The 17022-nt window shown below is 44.5% G+C and overlaps 1 protein-coding gene across 1 annotated transcript in view; it reads right to left on the reverse strand.

Annotated features, from left to right (window-relative positions):
• Positions 1 to 17022, reverse strand: part of WDFY4 (WDFY family member 4) — a 285936-nt gene that overhangs the window by 229453 nt on the left and 39461 nt on the right. The window contains exons 8-12 of the mRNA XM_019556081.1: positions 16601 to 16761; positions 13175 to 13627; positions 12564 to 12668; positions 10168 to 10358; positions 4662 to 5275 (exon numbers count right to left, since the gene is read on the reverse strand). Of these exons, the coding sequence (XP_019411626.1) occupies positions 4662 to 5275; positions 10168 to 10358; positions 12564 to 12668; positions 13175 to 13627; positions 16601 to 16761 (1524 nt within the window). The remainder of the gene's footprint in view (positions 1 to 4661; positions 5276 to 10167; positions 10359 to 12563; positions 12669 to 13174; positions 13628 to 16600; positions 16762 to 17022) is intronic.

The following is a 17022-nucleotide window of genomic DNA, read 5'->3' on the forward strand; positions in this document are numbered from 1 at the left end:
TGTTTAACTGTATAAATAACTCTGCGAGCTTGGAGAGGCCATGCCCAGGCAGAGAAGAGTGCATGGAGATGTGTGGAAGAGAATTTGTATTTTGCAGGAGTCTGGAGTGGAAACAGTTGCTGCAAATCATGAGACGCCTGGGCCTGTGTGGATACCCCAAGGCAGGTGGAGCCCGCAAGCATGTGATGAGAGGAGTGAGGGACTGCTCCTCCCCCCATTCATTAGGCATAAGTCGGGGTAATTGGTTATTGGTTGTGAATAATTAATTAGGGATTTAATATAATGAGTATCTAACATGGTGCCTAAGTTATTAGCTATGTATTAATTGATTTGATCATTCTTTTAGTGTAAACAATTGCCCATGGCCGCGGTTAGCACCGTGCGCCATGAGCTGTATATACAAGATGAGGAGGCATGCTGCAAAAACCTCTGAGTAAAATCCTGGCCTATCAACATCTCTGGCAAAATTCCCACAGAAATTAACAGTATCAGGAGCCATACCAGGCAGCCTTGCTTGTGCTTAATGGACAACTGAGGTGCAGCAGGCTAGCCACTCCTAATTTTTTGAGGGAGAAGCAGCAACACAACACAATGGTCTGCAAGTTGTTCAGCAGCCTTGCTTACAAGTGCCAGCTTCCTTTGATTTAAGACAGTCTGGTCCCGACTTAGTAACGCTTGACCCCCGGCTCACTGGCTTCCTTCTGGACTGTCCTCTGGCTGCAAGACTCCAGTTCCAATCTTGGGATCTTACCATTGGGTCTGACAGTCTATGTGCTAGTAAAATAACAAAAGGGAGGCGAGTTATATTCTGTATTTTCTGTTCCTTGGCTATGCTCCTTGGACAAATCATCTTCTATAGTGGAAGTTATAATTTAGAGACGCTGCCATACTTAGACTGGAGAAGTTGGGAACTTGGAGATCATTCCTCAGTTAGGTTAGTTAGAGATGCACAAAGGGTCTGCAGAGGTTGTCTACCACTTCACACTTCAAGTTTATTTTTTAGTTCTCATTCATTGTATGCCTGTATTTACTGAACCCAATGATGACTACACCTTCAACATAAGTTCACTCAAATCAAGGGAACTAATTATACGAGAGAGGAACTTGGCTTCTCATTCTGGAATATTAAGTCATGATATATGTCACCAAAACTACACACACCGACTCTTAAATTTGGTTTCTTAAAGCCCCATTTCCTAGAGCCCTGTGATAATCTGAACATTTCAGCTTTTATTTAAGGGGGTGGGGAAGAGAAGTTGCTTGTAACCCTCGTTACTACTGAGAAAAGCTAGAAAATGTGTTGGAAGCTCAAACAGGAGAAGGCAAATCAAAAGACCTAAAACATCATTTTTAAAAACTGATATATTTAAGGCACTCTCATAATTCTGAGATAATTCTTATTTACAATTTTTGAGTGCCTGTCCACATGCCTGCCTGGTGTTATAATGAAGAACAGGATACAAAAAAAGCCCCACCCAAAGTCTCTGTTCCTCCTGGAACTACCTCAGCTTTTTCTGTAGGGTTGGAATACAGCTCCCCCTCTTCCAGAATCCCCAGCAGGCCCCATGGCCCGCCGTCCGCATGACCTTGCAGTTAGGGTTGCCCTGGAGTCTCCAGGAATTAGAAATAAATCTCTAGGATATTGCTGAGAGTCCTTCAGGAGACAAATGATAGGGCATTCATTAAAATAAATGTTAAATGTTGAATCTGATGTATACGGTAATCCAGTGGGTTTTTAAAATGTAATGGTAATGTGCATTTGCCTTCTTGACGTAAAGTCTACACACTGTAATGCGTAACTGATATATGCAAACACGCAGGCACAATCGCATTGTGTGTCATGGGTACACTGGCATTCTAGAAACCTCCCAGAGCAAATTCAAACAGAGTTGGCAACCCTACTTTCACTAGGGCATATCTTACTGCCTGGCACAATCCAGCAAGCTCCCTAACACCGGTCTTCACTCACTTCTTCTGGGCTCTGAAGTAGGCCTCAAGGTCATTCCCTGCTCACAGAGCTCAGGTGTTATCAGGCTGTTGATCCCAAATCCAATCAATGTGGGCTGCTACTTAAAAATAAGACAGAGGAGCCTACAGGGATGATGCATGATGCCCCAGTAAATCTGAAGAACTATTATCACTGTAAATCTGTGCCACAGCAGCTGTAGCAGCCCTTCCACAGCAGGGGAGAGCCTACCTCCCAAAGAGGGATCAGCCTCACTTAACACACAGCTTGCAGAAAACTATTTTCTCTAATCACAGGAACACAAGGAGAAGAGAACCAGTCTGTCACATGAAGAGCACTAGATATTTGCACTAGAGCCGTAAACCACACTCAAGAAGGCAGGGCTGTGCTTCAGATGGGAACAAAGGACCCATAACTGGTGCCCTGCACCACGTACAGTAACTGGGAGGGCAACACACAAGAGACTGCTACCACATCAGAAAAGTAGCATTTTACATCCTCTGGGTACCAAAGTGACTGCATGAATCATCAGACCCTAAGACTAAAATCAAGTGAAGAGGAAGTCCCTTAAAAAGGCAAAGATAAGTATTCACCTCTCTGCTAAGGTGCCTCACAGGCCTCCGTCATCTATTGCACTTTGGTTTCTACTTTAGAACTGCATGGCCAAGGAACGCTCTGGGAGAAGCATCCTCTCTTGAGAGGAAGTGTGACTGGAGAAAAGCCACTAAGAGGTAGCTGTGCTAGACGGAAAGCTACAGGTTCTCAGGAAGGCTGGCTCTGTGAACTAAACGATGTTTTTATTTTCAGAAAATGCAGCACTCAGAACGGTTGTCACTTTCAAGTCCGGCAACTCTAGCAGCATAATAATGGCCCTGCAAGCTTCCCTGCCCTCTTGGTATTCCTCAGTGCTTCTGAGGTTCAGCTCCCTCCTCTGCTGATGCCTCAGCTCAATATGGCTCCTTTTTGTGTCTACATGTTCAGAAACTTAGCATAGAGAACACTGGTGAAAAGGTGATTGTGCTTAGACCACAGTTCCCCTTATAGGCAGTACCCTAGATGGGATCAAGGGTAGACTGAGAGAGCAAGGGGGAGATCTAGATAGGTTGCAGTGGCATGGCTGCACTCCCCTTTTGGACTGGACCATGCCAGGAAAGTTTTGGGGACTTTTTTAAAGTAGCTACAGCAGATAAGAATCCCTCCTCCCTTCCCCTTTCCTCCTGCCACTGCTACTTTCCCTGCTGTCCTGAGGGTGGAGGAAGTTTCAGAGCTGCTCCAGTCAGGCTACGTGGGTGCTGGGATCAGCTGGGACAGAGACAGCAGCAGCAATGGGAGCATTCCCACTCCGAGCCTGATCTGGTGGGACCAGGAAGAGTGGGGTAACACACCTCTCCACCCATCACTGTTGCCACTGTCCTATCAAATTCCCAGCTGAACCCAGCCCCTGCTCAGTGTGGCAGTAGTGGGAAAAAACAGATGTGGACTTTGCCCCTGGGACAGCAGGGAAAGCAGCAGGTGGCGGGGAGCAGCGGGGGTATGGCTGTGACCACAGAGCAGAAGTGGGGAAAATCTTGCCTGCTTTCAAGACTTTAAAAATTACCAAAAGGCTCCCCACACTTGGTCTGCCCACACCAGTGGGTGGGGGGTGGGAGGAGAGCCTGGTAGTGCTAGGTGCAGCCACTCCTGCAGCTCGGGTTGCTGCTCCTGCCCCCCCCACCCACCTTTTGCCAAATCTTGGATGGATTTGCCCCTGGCCACACCCCTCAGATTTCTCAAACCTAATAATCTGAGACACTCCTTCTAATCCAACCTTTACTTAGAAGAAATTAACTACAGACGAGTAGGAGAAGGTAAACCCTTCCATCTCTGGTGTGTTGGAGCTCAAGCCTGTCCACTGTCCTGTCATCCAGGTGTAGCTATTGAATCATACCTCCTTTAGTACAGGAGATACACCAAAGAAACCCAGACCTGATTTTTTAAAAATCTGTGGAACCATCCAGACAGTTCTTTACCTCTGACCACAGCCCAGTCCTTCTCACTTCCATACATGTAATCATGTCTGCTTCCTCTTTAATCCTCTTGAATTTAAGTTGTTCATATAGGGCATTTATAGTAATTGTTAGTGATGTATTACTTATTTAGATTGCTTCAAGGTGTCACTTTGTTCCACTGCAGGGATCAAACTTGATTTGGGTGGTTTTAAGCTGATGCTAAACTAATTTTTAAATTCTTATAATTTATAACCGTTCCTTGGTATTTGATCAGAGTACTTACTTGATATTTACAAAATTCACACATCCTACATTCCAGACTTCAAAAGATAAACTGAAAGCCCCGCATAGACACTCATCCCACTATTGAGTTCTACAAAGACACCTGCAACAACATTTGCAATCATCTGCCTTTTATAAAGTGGAAGTTAGGAAGTAAGTTCCTCATTCTGCCATAGACTGTCTGTGTGTTATACTGCAAGACATGTCACATCTGTGCCTCAGTTTACTGCAACCCTCCCTGTAAAATGCAGATAATATTACTAGCAGCTAGCTACCCAGTGGCTTTGCAAAGCTTCATTCACCCAGCATGTAAAATGCAACAGCATCCTCCATTAAAGAGCTGAAAAACTTGCAAAAAAGCCCAAGTAGTGCTGCTTCTGTACGTGTTGGTCTTTTTATAATAAAGAACAACAATGAAGACCTACCTTTCTTCAGAGTCTGCCCATGGCCTGTAGTCAGAAGCAGCTAATTTGTTGTTCAGCTGTTTGAAGCTGCCACTCCGAACTTCTTGTTGCACATGCTGTCCCTCCAAGGTGTCTGCTGGTGGCTCTTCCACACCTAACTTTATATCCATAAAGCAACTTTCCAGGTGCAGGGTACCTTTAACCATATGGTCAAGGAAACTCAGAATCTGTACGCAGCTCTTCAGCCATGTTGGGAAAGACTCTGATGAGCAGAAGGCTGCATTCAAGAACTCCATAAATGTCCTTGTCTTCTCCAGGCTTATGGAGATTTGTTTCCCCTCCTGAGTCCAAAAGCAACCAAGCAGTCCAAGATCCTCTGTCATCTTCTCATAGAAACCATTCCTCTGGAAGAACCTGCTGTTCACAGGGTCCAAATGCAGAGCAGCTGCTATTCCCTTCAGCGTGTAGAAAATAAGCTCCAGGATCTGGCTGCGTCCAAGTGTAGCCCACAGTCCAGAGGGTGGATCCTGTAATGCACCTTCCATGTCTGCGAGAAGGGACAGGAGCCCATTGAATCCACTGCAGGTTCTGAAAGCTGAACGGCTCTTGGGGTTCTCCAGTATCCTCAGGAGAGACTGCAGAACCAAAAAGAAGGAAGGCCGAGTAAGATTTATATTGCAGTGTTATGCACGGTACCAAGTGGGGGCTATGGAACAATATTTTTAATGAAAACTTTAACCTTTGAGCAAAAAGTTGGGAGGATGTGGAACTGGCATTTTTGGAAAAAAAAACCTTCTTGCTTTTGAAAACTTACACAGACCACAAGGATTTTGAGATGGTGTCAAAAATAGTCTACACAGTCAAGAAACAGATGTTGCTGAATGTAGTGATTTAGCTGTGCTGCAGTGTGTCACTTGGTGGTGCAGGACAAAGGGTGATGTGATCTCCCTGCTCTCCCAGGGGTCCTGTGCTCAGCCAGTGCCACAAGGTTAGCTGAGCAGGGTAACACTTTTTCCTGTTGCCCAAAACCCATGGCACAGGTCTAGGGCAGCAGGGAAAGCAGGGTTTCCCCCTGTCCAGCCAGCACTGTGGGGCTGGCTGAGCAATGAAGCACTTTTCCCCCCGCCGCAGATCCAAAGTGCAGGTCTGGGGCAGTGAAGAAAGCAGGGTTTTCTAACCCTGATTTTTCTGTCATGTGAGTCAATAAAGGGTAGGGACATCTATTTGCTCTACATCTGTGTTGCTTTAAAAATGTTTAAGGTGGCACAAGCAAGAAATCACACAACAAACTATTTCCACCCTATGGCAACTCTCAGAGGATGCTAACAGGGATCAAACCAGGAAAGCGAAGTTCCAGCCCTAGCCATGGTACCTCTCTATTGTGACAGAGGCCAGGCTTTAAAGTAGGGATAAACAATTGCCAGGAAAAGGGAGGTTTCGTGCTCCTCTCAGGAAACCCTAGGCAACCATTTAAATTGACCGTAAGTCCTGTCCATCCAATTTCATAGTGCCCCTGGCCCTATGCAGCTACAAGGAGCCTCCCCTCTTATACAGGTGGCAAGGAATGATAAAGAGAGGCCCTTTTCTGTCCCAGGATGCTTCTCTCCCTCACCAGCTTTTGAAACAGCAGCCAGAGTACATCTTCTTTGTGAGGCAGGAAGGCTTAATCCAACTGCCCACCTTTTCCTGCTGCAGATACTCCATTTGGCCTGATCACAGAGAAAGTGGATTTGGGGTTATCATCAGGAAGGGGTATATGAGGCACTTTGCACCTCTCAGAACTATTACTTCATGCAGTCTGCAGACCCAGGCAGAAGTCATATGCTGGCTACAATCTGTTCATCTATATAAGAATTTTTCTGCAAGCAGGAGGCCTAGAAACTTACTTTTGCCTAAAAAATGAAAACTGAGATTTCTGTGTAATCACCTAACTCCAGGAACTAGGGCCATAGGCAGAGTCCTACCATGCATAAACCTGAAACCAAGCCATGTGCATATGAGAGGCCATACTAGACCACACGCACAAGAGGAGCGGTATTGGACCACACTGGACATCATGGCCTAGAGAATACTGCATATAACAGGCTCCCTCAGAATTAAATCAGTTGTAATGGTTTGCTGTTTGACAGGAACTAGTCTAATTAACATTTATAACAGTGCACTGGAAGAAAAACAATACAGGTCTGATCCAAAGTCCAGTGAAGTCATTAGGAATATTTTGATGGGCTTTTGAGTGATACTCAGCTATATGTATCAGTATTAAGTGTACATGGAAATCTATCCCAACCTTTGGACTGTTTCAGTACTTTAAATCTGGTTCTTATCTCACTTATACAGGGTAAATCTAGCAAAGTGAATGGACCATTATAAAAATCAGTAAGGGAGAACAAACACCAGCATATTTGCCTCTAATACTTGCATAATTTTTCAATATTATGCAATTTATTAAATGCAAATAACAGTCTAAATGGGCAGTGGAAAAGCCTTCTGAATTTAGTTTTGTCTTCTGATTCTCTCAAGAGGCTAATCTCATGTTGGCCAAAAGTAGTACAGAAAAGCTTCTCAAATCAAATGAGAGGTTTAATTCCAAATCCGCTGAAGAGGAACATTTCTATCATAAATATCTTGCTATAATGGGATCTATTACTATGAGAAAGGTTTGCCAGAACTGTAGGAGGGGGGACTCTATTACTGTCATTCAATTTTGCATGATAATGTATCAAACCAGGCAGAGCCTCTGAACAGGGAGTAAATTTAATAAGTCAGAGTTGAAGTTATCAGGATGGCTTTGACACATTTCAGGAAAGGTCAGCAGTAACCACATTTCCTCCAGCTCTAACTCAGTTACAATTAAATTGCCTATGAGTTAGTATTCCTCTGCCTTGAATATATAAAACTGATGTCTGCTGGAAATCCTTAACTCAGTTATGGATAACAGAATTTATTTCACATTCCATTATTTGTTATTCCTCATAATTGGCCACGTGCCATGCTGGAATACTGTACTGCTAATCACATTTGGGCTCAGAGTTTAACAGCTAAATATATATTAGCAAATCAATCTGAATTTGCGTATAACACAATCACAGTCCCAATGGGGGCAGATAATAAATTCATTTGCTTATATTATGTTTTAACATTGTTATCATTTGTCAGAATTAGGCACCAAAGCCATATTTGTTTTTATATTAGTTCAGAAGCTGCTATCAACTTCCCCATAAACTCAAGCGAAGTTTTATTTTTCAGGTCAGAACAATCATTGTTGTTCTTTGGTTTATCAGATTTTTTTTTTAAATGACCACAGTAACTACAATGAAGAGATCAAGTACTTCAAATCTGGCCTGGTAACTGGTGTGAAATGCAACCCCAAACGAATGTTCATGCCACTGTAGTTCTCTAGTTTGCCATCCAAGGGCTGTTCCAGAGCAAAACAGAGACAACCCTTCCATTGACTTGGATCAGTTTCAGATCGACACCTCTTTGAATTCTTTAGGGAGTATATACCAGTCCCTTTCCAACCTTCAAATATTAATTTCTCTGCTTCTCTCCGGGTTTTGTTATATACTGCACTTAGCACATGCTAACTGCACTTAATGCTAGAGTCTGAGGCCATGTCCAGATGAGCACAGCCATTTGTTTCCCTGGGGACAAGCAGCAATGGCATACCTTGTGCTGCTGCTACTTGTTCCCAGGGAATGCCCATGCCACGCATGCTCCCCCAGGTGGGATAGGGGAGGCTGGAGTCAACAACTGTGTTGGCCCTAGAAGCCTCACCTGGGGACCTTGGGGAGCTGCAGCCATGGTACTTGTGTAGCTGGGAGCCTGGCTGGCAGCTGGAGCATGGATCTGACAGGCCAGGCTCCAGTTTTGGGCAGCACACCCTGTCCACCATCCTGCTTTAAGGCAAAAAAACCCTTGCACGGCAAGGAAGCACGTGGCAAATGCCTGCATGTACAGGGTGTGGCACCAAAGACAGGTCTGCAGTGCCACATACCACATATCCATACTCACTGGGATGCAGCTTAAGTGTCCAAGCAGTAAAGCCCATGCTAAGTGCCTTCATAGCATAAAAAGTTGGGCCTTTTCTGGTGAGGAGCACCTCCAGATATTACCTAACCCCTGTTGAGCTAATGTCCAACAGCACCAACCCAGCATGGTGGGGGGAGCCTGACAAAGCTGTTTGTTGGGCTCCCTGCCTACTTACTGCATGGGAGCCTTGCAGTAGCAAAGCTATGGTGCACTGGGGGGTTCAGACCCTGACAAACAGCTGTTCGTTAGGCCTCCGCCACAACACCACAGCCTTGCTGGGTCACAGCTCCCATGTGCTGCCAGTGCCACTCCTAGCTCCCACACTGTACAAAAGCCAGTTCAAGGTTCTGGTGTGATTCTAGGGCTGAAATCAGAAAATCAGCTGATTTTTGGTCTCAGCTCTGGGATCATCTCGGAGCCAGTTCAAGACTCTGATGTGGTCCTGTGATCTATATTTAGACCCCAGTAAGCATTAACTTGTGACTTCACAGAAAACTTTTTAAGTCATATTAATCCTTTTTCTGATCTAAATATAAACACATACTAAGTGTAATGTGTAACTAAGTCCTAAACATTCTCCTACAGCAGGGGTGGGCAAAATGTAGCCTGCGGGCCAGATGTGGCCCACCAGGCCATTCTATCCAGCCTGTGGGGCCCCTAAAAAATTTAGAAAATTAGAATTTATCTGCCTCTGGCTGGCTGCTTGTCATGAGGCCCTTGATTGCTTGCCAAAACTCGGTAAGCAGCCCTCCACCCAAAATAATTGCCCACCCCTGTCCTACAGCATTGCAAGTGGAATCAGAATAAACCACCACGGCAACATTGCCTCAACAGTACCAAATCAGAATAAAGCCATTTGTTTCACACCTACCCTCACCATACAGCTAGCGCACCCCTTCTACTTCTCACATGCTCACCTCTACCCACCATCCTTTTCTTCCAGATTTATGCTTTCTTCTTTCTCTATGCCTCTTTTCTCTCCCTGCCATATCTCTGCACCATAGTACTGTATATACAATTGCATCATATTATTGCAGCACCAAATTTCTAAAGCAGGGCTATCCAAGTTCTGAGTGGCTGGGGGCTTCATGCCATGTGGCCTCACCCAATCACCATCCCCCTGCTACGCAAGCTGTACAGTCTCTCTGGGATCTCCCATCGCCCTTTCCACCCACACTCAATGCAAGAAGTAGAAGCCGGAGGAGGGAGGGGAAGCCTAGAAAAGTCCCTGGCCACAGAAGGAGTGGCCCCTAAGCAGGAGGCTGTTGGCTGCAAGTTAGCCCCTCACAGGCCATGAGTTGGACAGCCCTCTAAATTCTGCAAAACATCATGGAGTTGCTGCTGACATTCTGGCAATTAAAGATTAAAATATGCAGTGACCAACATCGAAACAACCTTAACTTTGCCCCTCCATTTGACTTCACTTTTCTAAGTAAGAAAAATCAATACTGCCACTTTAGAGAACAGGTTATGTGAAACAGGAAGTAATGTTAATCACCTTAAGCAGATCCAGTTTCAGGTTCAGTTCCCCTTGTGTGGAAGAGCACAGGGCCCCAATAATTATGCTCATGTATTCTTCAGTGTTGATGACTGACAGCTGCTCCAAAATGCTGAGGGTATCACTTCGGTAGCACTCATCATCCAAAAATATCTTGATGTATGGTACCATACCATAATCTTTCAAAACAACTAGGGACCAACCATATACCGCTCATTAGTTCAAGTAGTATAATTAAACACTCACATGGTGTTTAATTATAACATAGTTTTCAGTACAGATTTACAAAGTTGGGTGCATAATGCATCTGTAAATACACACAGAAGAGAAGAAGGGGGAAAAACACTGGGGGTGGGAGAGAACTATTTAAGCTGAAGGACTATGGCAATTTGAGAAAGTTTCTAATTCTTAGAGCAATGGAATTTTGGACTAGCCTCCAAATTGGAGCAGTGTGGAAAGAAACCTAACTGGCTGTACGATGGAACTTGACTGAAACGGAATATATGACATGGGAGGAGGGTGTTGGACCTAATGATCCAGAAGATCCTTTCCAGATCTCCATCTGCATACACCTAGCTTATGAGTGCAAGTATCTGTTGTGCATGTATGAACCATCATGTGTCTGAACATGCAGATATCTAATGTGAAACACTGTAGAAAACAGTCCAGATGGGAGTGGGGGGATTGCACCATAATAAAACTATAAACACTGCTTTATTTTCCCCAGTATACCGTTAAGGCATTATATTATATTATATTATATAAAATATTTTTGTTAGAATTTAGTCTTTTGGGATGTCCCAGTAAATCACAAACAGAACAAAACTAAGAATTATTGGAGGAAAAAAGCTCATTTTAAAGATGCATATACCTTTCAAATATTTCCTTCTGGGCTTCTAGGAAACAGAGCACTGGATTTGGACTCAGGAGATTGGGTTCTATTCCTGGCTGTGGCACAGATCAGCTACATGTCCTTAAGCAAGTCCCCCATTCTGTGCTTCTCTTTACCTTCCTACCCTTCATCTGTTTTGTCCGTTTAGAGTGAGCCATTAATGGCAAGGCCTATTTCTCTATTTTGAAGTAGCTTTCATAGGGGAGTCCTTATCTTGGTTGGGACCTCTAACAAAATGTAAAGAAATAATAATTGTGCCTGGATTACTAAGACAAACTGAAAAAAAAGAAAAAGTGACAGCCCTCAGACTGAGTCCATGAACAGACATTACATTTGTGCTGGAAGAAAGCTCTTTCTCCTAGCACTAAAAGGAGAGAGTACAGTGGATCAAGAGATTTCTTGTGAAAGAGAACTGGCTCTTCTGCAAGATTGAAGCAGATACCCAAGAGGAATCTCTCCCTCCTCCTGATCTAAATTGAATGGTTATATGCTTCTCAGTGTAGAGGACACTTAGTATCCCACAGTCCTTTGCTCTCTCTCCTTCCCTGCAAGGGAGATTGAAGGAAGGAGAGCACTGGTTCCCTCAGTCCACCCAAAGGCAAGCTGTTAGGGAGTCCTGTGGGAATCCTGCCCTGAAAAATTCACCCACCTCCAGCCACCTTGCTTGGGGGCAGGTCGGGGGGGCATTCTCCTGCAACCAGAACCCTCCACCCTCCTGGAAGGGGTTCCCACTACAGCAAAATGCTCCTGCCTTTCTCCCACTGCTCTGGGCTGACTCAAGGCAGCACAGGAAGAGGCAGTGGCAAGCCTTGTGGAGCTTTGCCACTGTGGCAGAATGTCCCCACTGCCCTGAGCTGGAAAAATGCCATCCATTTCCCAGTGCTCTGAGCTGGAGGGGGTGGGGGGAAGGCGGGCATCCCTCCTGGGGCTGGAACCTTTCCAAGGCTGTCTGTGGTAGTTGCTGCTTTTCAATTGTGCCAGGTGACAATCTGTTCCCTTCCCAGGCAGGTGAAGGGGCAGGCTGTCAATTAATGGGCTCCCCTAAGAGCAGGGGTGGCTCAAAGAGCATCTCTCTAATACTCCCTGGCTGAAGAGCTCACCTGTGAAGATCTACAGACAGGGGACTGGCACGCATGTACTCTCCAGCTCCTGGGATGTTTTTCTACCGTTAAGGATTTCAGAGAAATTCTTACCAGTAGAAATGAATGCTTGTCCATGGCTTGAGAAGGGAGTTTCTATTTTAGCCTGAGGTATTATGGAGTTACTTTCCATTGCTGCTTTGATGCATCAGCAATCAGGCATTGTTGGAATCCAGAAGCCATAGCAGATGGACAAGTGGTCTCAAGCAAGATGGTCATTTATACACCTCTAGTTCTCCACTTCAGTTAATGGATGAAGCATGCAGAAATTGGGAAAATGCTGATGCTTATTATGCTGTAGCAGAGCTACTTGCTATTAAGTACCCCAGAGGTGAAGCTTGAGTAGTCAAAACTTCTTCACTTACCAGCATTCCTTACAGATCCCACAACTAGGGCAGACACCATCTTCAAGATCACACAGGTTAGCTCTTTCTCAATGCCTTGTTCAGGACTGGGTGCTTGGGTTCCAGCTGTGTATCAATAAGGACAGACATTTTCCATGAGACACCTGGCTATTGGTAACCAGAGCTTTGCAAAGCAGATAGAGAACACAGTTTTTCAGCAAATACCTATTCCTCAAATGCTGTTCACAGCCTATGTCAGAAACCTAGAGTTATTGTTAAAATACAGCATGACAATGATAATCTAGTGGTAAAGAACTAATGGGATATCTGGGAAACCTGGGTTCAACTGCTGCTTAGCCAGTCTTCCCGTGTGACATTGGACAAGTCACCTAGAGCCAAATCCTATTTCACCATTATGGATCTAAGTGGCACATATATAGCCATAAGAGCAATTTTTGACATTTATGCAGAGTTTGTATTTGCATAGCTATGCTCGCCCTGAACTTCCCCTCTGAGCAGACTGTACTCTATCTTCATGGGCTTCTACACAAGTATACATGTGACACCACATGAGTCTCCCAAACTTCAGTTGCAGAAAACCCACAACTCAGTGCTACCGAAAGAAGAAGTACCTGCTTTCCTCAGTATCTTAGCTTGCTTCCTCAGCTGAGCCAGCAGCAGACCCAAAAGCCCTGAGTCCCTGAATATGTCAGTGAAGAGCAAATCCCTCTTGGTAATGCTACAAAGGCACCGCAGAGCAGCTAAGGTGCATAACGGCACAAGGTTTTCCTTTATCAAACACTGAACTTTCTTCAGAATTTCATGGGGGATGTAGGACAGTTCTAGGACCACGGACTCCACCAGCTCAAAGAACTGGATCTGAACCAAATCAGTCTTGAGGTGGATGATATCAACAAACTGGGAAATGGGCTGTAGTGTCCATTCCAGAAGGAAAAAGTTCATTGAATCCCAGGTCCATATTGTTTTCATAGCTGATAAGATTCTTTTACAGAGGTTTTGCTTGTTGGTTTTCTGGAAGATGGATTGCAACACCTGAAAAGCCTGTAGGTTTTTCACTGTCAGTCCTGTGAAACAAAATCAAGCTAGATCATTTTAACAGCAAACAGATACTTATTTGTAGCACTGAGGCATATCAAGGAGCAGAAATAGAAGCCATGGGTACAGAAACGCACTCAGCATACACTGCATCATTGGAGGAATGTAGGGGGAAAAGAGAGGTATTCAGTGGGTCCTCCACTTCCCCACCTACCTCTGGCTCCATGCCTTCCCCTATGAGGGCTTAAGAACTACAGCAGTACAACATCTCCTGACCTATGTCAGCTTGGGGGAGGAAAATTCCAGGGAGAAATTCCAAGAGCAGGAGAAAGTAAAGTTAGAGGAAAAGGCATGGGAGCAGCCTCTGAATACCACAACAAAAACCATCAGACACCGATGATATCACTGGAAGGTAGGATTCTGACTGGCTGCTTGCCCCTGGCTCCTCTCCTCCCTGCCTCCTCATTACAGCCTTCTTCTTCCCAGTATTTGTTCCTCCTTCCTCTTCATATCTGCTCTGTTCCCCCCTCCATTTACCTTCTCTAGTCCCTCCTTCTTCCCAGGTCTCTCTGATTTAGCTAACCCATTCCCAACCAAAAGGCCACCCCAAAAAAAATAAATAAAAACAAAAAAGCAGTGACATGAACACAGTGTTGTCAAACCATTTGCTCTGCCACTCCCCAAGCTTTTTGTCCATCTTGTTCCTTTACATTGTCAGGGCTTTGGTGCAGGGGCCATTTACTATTTTGTGACTATACAGCACTTAGTACAATGGGCTCCCATTCTCAGTCGATCTGTTGCCACTAAAATCATTATAGTTGAAAATTTGTTAAGGAAAAATTACCCTTGAGGAAAAAAAGGCCTTCCTAAGGCCAGAGGAAAGGTACTGTGATACCCAAAAGCTTGCCTATGTCTATCCTAACCAGGCAGTTGGTTGAATAAAAGATATTACCCACAAACATTTTTGCCTCTTGTATATTTCCAGGACCTTCACAGTAACAACATCACCCCTTTACTGTGATTTTTTATGAAGACATTTCATGGGGAGGGGAAAAAAAACTGTGAGAAAATAAGTTGGAACATTTTTGTAACATTGTTCCTATTGGACAATCAAATTTATTGGCTGTGTTACATGTAAAGCATGACTTCTTTAATATTACCTGACTTGTGTATTTAAATCCCCCACATTCACAATGCATGAAAATAGATGCTAACTCATATAGGGTCACAGGATCATGGGAAAATTGGACTGAAAAAGATCTCATGAGGTCATCTAATCCCACCCCCTGCTCAGGGAAGGAAGCAGCTCTGACTAAATTATTCCAGTCAAGTGTCTATCTAATCCGCTCTTGAAAATTCCCAGGGATGGAGACTCCACAACTTCTCGTGGTAGCCTGTTCCAATGCTTAACCATCCTCATAGTCATAAAATTCTTCCTAATCTCCAGCTAAAATTTCTCTGCTGCAGTTTGCGGCCACTGCTGCTAGTCCTGCTCTCTATAGCCACAGAGAAAATCTTGCTTCCCAGGCCTCTAATCATTTTTGTCACTCTCAACAGAACTCTTTCCAAGCTGTCCAAACCTTCCCTGAAGTTTGGGGCCAAAAAATGGCACAGTACACCAGGTAAGGCCTCACCAATGCCAAATAGAGTGGAAAAATTACCTCCCTTGATTTGTGATACTCTTCTTAGTACAGCCCAGAATTCTGTTGCCTTCTCTTCAGTACTGCAATCTAGTCAATGATTGCCTGTCTGTATTTGTCCAGGAAGTTATTTCATCCCAAGTACAAGAGTTTCACTTGTCCTTGTCAAATTTCATCTGCTTGATTTTGTTCCACTTCTCCACTTTATCCAGGGCATTCTGGATCCTAGCCCTACCTTCCAGAGAGTCTGCAACTACACCCAACTTGGTGTCACCACAAATTTGCTAAGCATGAACTCAGGGAGAAGTTAGAGAGGATCCAGATGCACGTAACAAAAATAAGAAAGGGTTTGTGAAGGTTAGTTTACAAAAAAGGCACTTAAGAGGGGACATTATAGCAGTCTTCAAATGTCTTCAGAGCTGCCATAAAACGGGAGAATACCTTTTCTCTGTTGCTGCAGACAGCAGACTCTGGACCACTGACTTAAAGTTGCAGCAAAGTAAGTTTAGACTCAAGATCAGAGATTGCCTAGGAAAGCTGTGAAATCTCCATCATTGGAGGTGTTCAAGAAAAGGTTAGATAAGCATTGATCAGGAGTAGTTATGCCTATGTTATACCACGAGTATTTCCCATGCTTTTAGGCTTTGCTTGTTGCCACATGAGGACAGGAAGAGGTTGGCGGGGGGGAGGGTTCGCCTTCCTCAGAAGCATTGGGTGGTGGCTGCAGCCAAGGCTGGGGAGTTTGACTAGGGTGCGCCAGTGCTCCTTCTGGAACTAAAACCCAGGGGTTCCTGGCTAGATGGTTTGCCCCTCCATTCAAGTCAGTCCAATCACCACATTTGGGCTCAGGAAGGAATTTTACCCCATGCTTAGACTGATATTAACTATGGGGGAGTTTGCCTTCCTCTGGAGCATCTCTTGGGCATATTTTAACAACTTTTGCAGCAGCAGGACACTGGCCACCATGGTTCCCCTGTTTTACCTGTGGCAGGTTAGGGTGCTATGCCTTGCGGTTGTATGACAGGGCTGCCTGTGTAGTTTTAGTAGTAGGTTAGACAAGGATTAATATGGAATGGTTTGGACAGGGATGATCCTGCCTCAGGCAGAGGGTTGAATTAGATGACCTTTAGAGGTCCCTTCCTACCCTACATTTCTATGATTCTATGATTTAATCCAATCATCCAAATCATTAATAAAGATGTTAAACAATACCAGACCAAGGACAGGCCCCTGGGGAACCCCCTTGATATGCCCTCCCAACTAGATGTATCTACATCCCTTTGTCATACACACATAAAGTACAATGATTCTTTATTTCCTAAGCTATACACACACTGCTGTATGTAAATATATATACTATACCAGATGACTGTCTCTGTTCCAAATCAAAGTGTGGTAACTGAGGGTGAGCAATATTGCCAGAAACTTTCAGTTCAGTTTTCCCACAAACTGTGAGGCAAGTCATTATGTCCAGCACCTCTTCCAGATAGAGCTGTCCTTCATCATGGGGTAAATCCTCACACCTAGAAAAAAGACTGAAGGACTTAGTCATATGCTTGTGGCACCGCAACACATATGTTCCTTGCATTACCATGATGCATAGCACAGCCAATATTGAGTTTCCCTCTCCTAGCTTACTTTGTTTTCTGTTCAACTGTTTGACTTAATTACCCTGCAACCAGTCTAATGGCCTAACCAGCTAGACACATTGTGACACCATATTTTGGATCAGCACAGAAGCACAAACTGAACTAGACAATTAAAGTGCTTCTGTCAATAAATGA

This window comes from Crocodylus porosus, unplaced genomic scaffold (assembly GCF_001723895.1).
Source record: "Crocodylus porosus isolate Cpor-Errol unplaced genomic scaffold, CroPor_comp1, whole genome shotgun sequence".
In the NCBI taxonomy this organism is placed as follows: domain Eukaryota; kingdom Metazoa; phylum Chordata; order Crocodylia; family Crocodylidae; genus Crocodylus; species Crocodylus porosus.